Consider the following 7,518-nt stretch of genomic DNA (forward strand, 5'->3'; position numbering starts at 1 on the left):
GAATTTTGATTACATTTAGTGCGAAAAAGTTGCCTTGGGGTATGAAAATAAGGTTCACAAAATTTCATCGCTCTACGATTTCATCTTCAGTTGTCATATTTTGTACAAAGTTTTTGAAAAAAAGATAATTTTCCCTTATTTTGGTTATTATTACTTTTTTTTGACACACTCATGTATTTGAATTTTTACTAAACAATTGTTAGATGTTAGTACATTCTGCATATAGTATTTACTAAATTTTTTCGTAAAGTGATAGTTTATCCTGCAGCAGGGGAAAATTCATACCAATGTTTTGATGACTCGCGTATAACACACACCTGTTTTAATGCATTTAAATAAATAATTCATTAAAAATTTAGTTTTCTTACATAAAATCGTAAAATTTGAATAGAATAATAACAAAGTATATAATTTTGGTGAATATTTATTAAATGACTTGCACCTAATTTGTAATAAATTTCATATAAATATGAGTTTTTATCATAATATCTTCAATAACCTAAGAATTTAATCTAAAAGCACGACTAACTGATTATGAAGTTGAAAAATGGATTTACATCCTCATTACGTATATAACAAATATACACAGTTTTTCTTTTTTTCCTTTTTGGGTTTGGTTGATCTCACAAAGAAACTGCGATATAAACGTTCCTTCTCAATTCTAAACTGAGCTTTAGTTAATTTTAAAAGTGTCAATGGTTACAATGTCAGAGTAAAAGAATTGCCTTTCAAGCAGCAAAACTTATTTTCCACTTAAAGGTCAGCCGGAAGATTTTCCATCAAATATTCTTCCAACCCTTGGGGATATATTACAAAGTTATTTAAATGCATTAAAACAGGTGGTCCTTATACGCAAGTCATCAAAAAATTGGTAAGGATTTTTCCTTTTTGTAGGATAAACTATCATTTTATGTAAAAGGTTAGTGAATACTATATGTAGACTGTACTAACATCTAACATTTGTATTTTAAAAAATCTGATATATGTGTTTATTAAAAATACGCCGGAAATAAGTAAAAACTATCATGTTTTTTTAAAAACTTTGAACAAAATGTGCTACCCGAAGATGAAATCGTAGAGCAATGAAATTTTGTAAACAATATTATGATACCCCTAAGTAACTTTTCCGTCCTATCCGTAATCGAAATTCAAAATAAGTTGAAAATCAAACCGGTCTAAGTACAGTATGTTTCAGAATTAAAGTCCCGTAAAAAAATAAAAACTTAAATATTATATTCTATGCTGGAATTAGATGTGGGCTGATATATCAGATCGAAATCGGAAAACCAGTATATGGGGCAAAATATTCAATATCTATATCGTATCGGTAATATAAAAAGATCTTAGAAATTTCGATATTTCTTCCAATATTTTTATAAATTGCAATCAGAAGATGAAGCGAATAGAAAATAAATTGTTCTTTAATTTTTGTAGGCAGGGAATGCTTTATAGACAGATTACTTAGATCTAGATAAGAGAATGTTTATATCTGTTATGACTTATGTAATTTTTTACAAAAGTACGATACAAAGTTTGCCTCCCTTGTCAATAACTTAGTTAAAAAAATATAAGTTAATATATATTTATTACCAAGGCTTGTCAAGATTGTGGTATATAATGACGTAAAATATTAACTAACAAGGCCTGAAACAAAGTTTATGAACAAGATGTTCTTAAATTATTACAGCTCTAAAATGACTGGTTAGATTCATAGATTAATAAATGTCTTGTGGCTCAAAAGAACTAAATTTTATATTTGGTTTTGATTTTTTCAAATTATTGTATTTTGAGGGCATGAATATGTTGATATATTTAAAATATCAAATATAATTTTTTATTTTATTATGTCAGATATGAAAATATTTGACACCAGCCCAGTTGAAAACGTATGCATACTTTCTGCATAATTTAATGTGCCTGCTATGGTTATGAAAAACTTGGCTCAGACAACTTATCACAGATGTACATAACGTTGTCTGGAACTCTTGTCCTTGTAGCCTCCATGACTGTCATCTAACAGTTTTTGCTTAATCTGGAAACTGTAAAAGGCTGCTCCTCTTTAATTATATACTACTTTACAAGGGTTTAAGATTAGGTTAAAAGAGAGGGCCAAAAGTGCCCAAAATTTTCTTTTCATCAAAATTGGACTTAAGTTTTAGTATGGCTGGGGCTCTCAATGTCATAATTTTTATTATCAATACTTATTGTAAAAAATTTTAACTGGGGAAAGAATATTGTTACAAAAAACTGTTAAATGAATTACCACAAATTTAATATTACTTAAATTTTAAACCACTCTGTACGCTAATTTGAAACTAATATTTTATATGAACACAAAGTTTTATTGGAAAGAATTCAATAATAATACCTTACATATTCATTGTAGAACACAATACATTATAGTTCTTCCGGATTGTACTATATGTACCTAAATAGTACGTATAATGTGACTAAATCTCTGGTATTACTTCATAGTGGAGTTAATCGTACTATTTTTAACATCGAATAAAAAGAAATAGATATGGTCTATTGATTACAGAATATAAATAATTTTTGAATTTGATTAATACGAGCAATAATATTTTGGAGTTATAGTCCAAATACGACAAATTAGCTATACCCATTGAATTTTCTTGTCAAATGGATTAATTAAGTAAGTTATTTGGTATGTGAATCCCCTTTGATAATTCGTTGAACATAGGCTACTTTTTTTCCCGCTAGCCGGCGTTTTTAAATTAATTTTTTATAAAATTCATATGATTCTTCAAGTATTTTTGTAGAAATATTTTAAGAACAAAATATTAGATATATAAACCTCCCTGATGCTTGGATGGCATACTTATTAGCCCGTATATAACTATAGACTGAACAACATTTATTTTATGATATATCACGCCATGTTTTGGGGTGAATCCCTTCCAAAAATTTCTAAATAAATTATATTAGTTATTACTTATCAAGAACTATATACTTCATTTGTAAAGCTAATCATCACAATTTTCAGGTAAGAATGTAATAGTGTGTTGTCCAGATTTTTCGATAGAAAAATATTTTTACAAAAATTATAAGAGTACAGTATAAAGTGAAATTAATGGTAATTTGTAGACGTCCCAAAGGTCACCATGTACTTAAGATAAAAAAAAAAAACTATGTTACGTGGAGTGTCCCAAAAAGTTAACATGTCAATATTCAGCTCAATCTATTCTGTAATGTAAAAGTCGTTGTATGTAAATAAACAAAACACCATAAAATATCAAAAAAATCATTTTTAAGCGAAACATTTAAGGTCAAATAAATACTATTTGTTATAATTGATATAACATCAAAAATGTATTTTTCTGATTAATTTTATATATTATGTTATTGAAATTAATAATAATTCTTTGAGTGATTAAGGCCAACTGCAAAAAAAGAGATTATTTTAAGGGGAAAAAAGTGTCCTGAGGTGTATTTCATTTTTTTTATTTTCCGAAAAGTCCTTCAATCTATTCACAACTAGTTTTACACAATCGTCCTTCATTGATAAGAAATATCTGGATATGTAAGAGGTTTATCAGGGAAAAGTTTTTTTTTGTTCAATATAAATATATCATGATTGTAAACGTTATTTAAACATAACTCAGACTATTTAAATAATAATCGCTTAGTGACTTATGTAAATTTTTTATGGCAATAACTATTGTAACCGCAGACATGATATTTGCAAAAAAATTTTACGGAAGTATTTTACAAACCAACTAATGAACTTGATCATATAACATACATAAAATATGCATTTATAAACGTAGATTGATTAAAAACAATGAATAAATCAATTGTGAACCGTTCAAATGTAGTCAAAATACTTTATATTTCGAATATTTAGGATTTTTTGAACAACAATAACATGCAATAATTGAGTGAATAATAAGACATTTCTTCATGAACAGAAAAGCAGGGTATTCAATAGACTTGGTAATAAATATTTAGCAATAAATAACAAATGTAGGATATCAATTAAATTTAACTTTGATCAATTCATTGAAAAATGGAGGAATATGAGGATTGAGGTTGACCACCGATGGCATAACCAGTAGAAGGAGCTTGAGCTCCGATACCATAGCCAGTAGCAGGAGCTTGAGCCTCTTCTCCTACGCTGTTTTCTTGTAGGCCTACTGCATAAGTTTCTGAAACGGGTGCAGAGGCTACAGAAGCCGCTCCTTCAAATGAATTTCCGGATCCTTGTGGTCCTGTAGAAAATGGAAGGGGCCCAGAGTTAAAAAAACTACTGGATGGGGCTACATTTGGAATTTCATTAGAGAAAGAGGATTGAGAAGATGAGGCTGACGGAAGTGCGTCAAAGGATTCGGATGCAAAATCTGATGAAGATGAGACTGGGAATTGACTAATTCCATAGGAATCAAGAGAAGTGGCACCATTCACTCCTCCCGACTGAGATCCAGATGGTGAAGAAGAACCGAAAGAGGAGACACTGGGACCTGTAGCGAAAGATGACTGGGAAGAATATTGGTTTGACGCAGATGCTGCTCCTTCAAAGCTTCCACCTCCTATCTGCTGTCTAGATCCACTTGAGGAACCTCCAAATGTAGCTGTATTACCACCTCCAAAAGCTGTTGAGCCTGCTCCTACAAACTTGTTTCCTGAGCTGCTTCCAAAACTCCCTGAGCTGGCTTTTGATCCTCCAAATCCGTTTGAAGAGCTGCTTCCAAAACCACCTGAGCTGCCTGATGATCCTCCAAATCCACTTGAAGAGCTACCTCCAATTCCTCCAGAACTACTCCCAAATCCTGATGAACCTGATCCTCCAAATCCTGATGAACCTGAACCTCCAAATCCTGATGAACCTAATCCTCCAAATCCTGATGAGCTAGAGCCTCCAAATCCTGATGATTCAGATCCTCCAAAACCTGATGAACCAGAACCTCCGAATCCAGATGAGCTAGACCCTCCAAATCCTGATGAACTGGATCCTCCAAATTCTGATGAACTAGATCCTCCAAATCCACTTCCAAAACTGTTGGAACTACCTCCAAATTCTAAAGAATCTGAGCCACCTAATCCTGATGAGCCAGATCCTCCAAATCCACTTCCAGAACTACTGGAACCACCTCTGATTCCTGATGAACCTGACCCTCTGCTACCGGAATTACCTCCAAATCCAGAGGGACTTTGTCCAAAACCTCCTACTGCATTAAAATCAGTAATTAATGGAGCTCCTTCGGACTCAGCATAAGATCCAGTGTCCTTAATAGTCTGTCCATTGGGATCAATGCACCATTTAGTTGTAAGAGGCTTAGGAACTTGCTTTGGTTGAGAGAATTTAAGTGCACACACTTCTTTGGGAATTGTTGTACATTCATGTTTGGGTTTCAATTTGGGAACTAATTTTGTTGCAAATCTGCATGTTTTTTGAGGGTTCAAATCACAGGCCTACAAAAGTAAAGAGTATTTCAGTCCAAATATCAATCATATTTCATAAGTTTTGTTCTTACCTCTTCTGGAACATCCACAAGTGAGTCGAGAACCTTGTCATGACATTCTTCAGGTCCTTCAGTAATAGTGCATCCCTTTCCACAAAGTTCAATAGGAATTTTTTCGCAATTAGTATCTCCAACAAATTTTCCTGAGCGTTTTTGTACATAACGAGTGGTACAAGAGGTTTCATAGACAGTCTCACACTTTGTTTCCACCTTACAAACAAATAAATAAATTTATATAGCAAACCTAAAGAAAACTCTGATTGAGGAACTTACATTTCTGTTGTATTCAAGGGCTGCTTCTTTCCCACATTTCTTAATCATGGGCTTGTAACACTTTTTGATTTTTTCTTTGACAGCTACTTGCTTGAAGGTAATTTGACACTTCTTCTCAAAGTTCTCGTCGCAGATTTCCTCTTGAGAAGACTCAAATTGAGTGACGTAGGTATAATGGCATTTTTCCACTTGTTTGTGATTACATTCTAGAATGGGATCCTTAGAGATAGATTGAATTTGACTGGTTTGATATACACAGCACATTCCATCAGGCTGAGGTTTACAATCCGAAAAGTCAACTCCTCCAGGTTTAATGTTACCATCGGAGCCATAGGAAGGTAAACGAATATCAGATTGTACCAGAGAAATGCCAAATATGGCCAACAAAAGGGACTATAAAGGGAAAAAATAATCATTGATGGTCAAAATGCAGTTTATTACACATGTTTGTACAAAAGTATAAATCCAGTTTTACAATGGCATATATGTATATATGAGGGGCACTTAAGGAGTAAACGTCCTTGAATCGGGTGTGACTTCAAAATTATTACTCCACATAACCTTTTATTTGTAAATACAAGTATAAAGTGAGGAGAAATGAGGACAAATCTAAAAACAAGTTTTTATTCTACCATTGAAAATTTATTAAATAAAATTGAATTTTTCAAAAGTTACAAAGACAAATTAACAAAAAAATCTTTTTTCTACGAACCTTACAATAACTCATATTTTCAGAGACACTTTTCAGAGATTTTCAAATTCACTGCTATTTGAAATCAATCTATTTTTGTACTTTCATATAAATATGTAGATGATGAATTTATATTAGTTTATCACTCAACTGAATATTCAAGTCTACGATTCGAATGTTGATTTGAGACTTAGACTACACATTTATAGATTCAAGACATTTATATAAGGAACATCCGAGATAATTATTTTTCCCCTTCGGTATACATACATATGTAGAAGAAGTAGCGGTCTCCTTGACGCAAATACGCATTATACGTACGTACGCTACTTGACGAACGCAAAATAGGATGTGTTAAAGGAGTAATATTTTATTATTAGAAAAAAAATTCTTTGAATGTTAATTTTTTATTCTACTTTACGAGGGAGATGAAGTTTTTTTTTAAATGAAAGATAAAAAAACTTTATTGTCCGTTTTTACACGGTGTTGTTGCGTTTTATCAACAGTCAGTTTTGAAGAGGTATTTGAACATAGAGAAGAATAACTATTCAAACAATTAAAAAATATCTTTATTAAGTTACTCGTGAGTTGTTCAATTCGAACATCAATTTGATCATGGATTGATGGGCATTCCCTGCAAGTATTGTCTTCTACATCATCGGGGAAAAAAATCCCTATGTCTTAAGAATAAGTTCATCTCTGTTTTGGATAAGAAGTTTACGAAAAATGCAAAATTTTTATTTAATTTCTAGGTTTGAAAGAAATGAGTTTTACAAAATAACTAATTAATAAATTTGTTAAATATATTTTGAAAAAAAAAAAAAAAACATTAGATAAAGTATTCTATTGTCATTGATATTTTGTATATATCAATTTTTGGTGAGTGAATTATTTTTTTTTCTATGACATGTGTAGGCTTTGAAAATAAATATTGCATATTTTAAAATATCTTGTCAAGAACGACAATTCGATAATACATATAAACACATTTAAATAAGAATTTCTTTTTTTTTTACTTTTCATTTTGATACATGATTTTACAATTTATTAATATGGCAAAGGAGGTATTTTTTA

The 7,518-nt window shown here is 31.2% G+C and overlaps 1 protein-coding gene across 1 annotated transcript; it reads right to left on the reverse strand.

Moving 5' to 3' along the window:
• Positions 1-3,831: 3,831 nt before the first annotated feature.
• Positions 3,832-6,641, reverse strand: LOC121116783 (uncharacterized). Its single transcript, XM_040711074.2, has 4 exons — positions 6,466-6,641; positions 5,754-6,146; positions 5,493-5,690; positions 3,832-5,430 (listed from the first exon to the last, which is right to left on the reverse strand). The coding sequence occupies exons 1-4, from the start codon at positions 6,478-6,480 to the stop codon at positions 4,018-4,020; spliced, it is 2,019 nt and encodes a 672-aa protein (XP_040567008.1). The 5' UTR covers positions 6,481-6,641; the 3' UTR covers positions 3,832-4,017.
• Positions 6,642-7,518: the final 877 nt, after the last annotated feature.

The sequence above is a fragment of the Lepeophtheirus salmonis genome, chromosome 1 (assembly GCF_016086655.4).
Source record: "Lepeophtheirus salmonis chromosome 1, UVic_Lsal_1.4, whole genome shotgun sequence".
In the NCBI taxonomy this organism is placed as follows: Eukaryota; Metazoa; Arthropoda; class Copepoda; order Siphonostomatoida; family Caligidae; genus Lepeophtheirus; species Lepeophtheirus salmonis.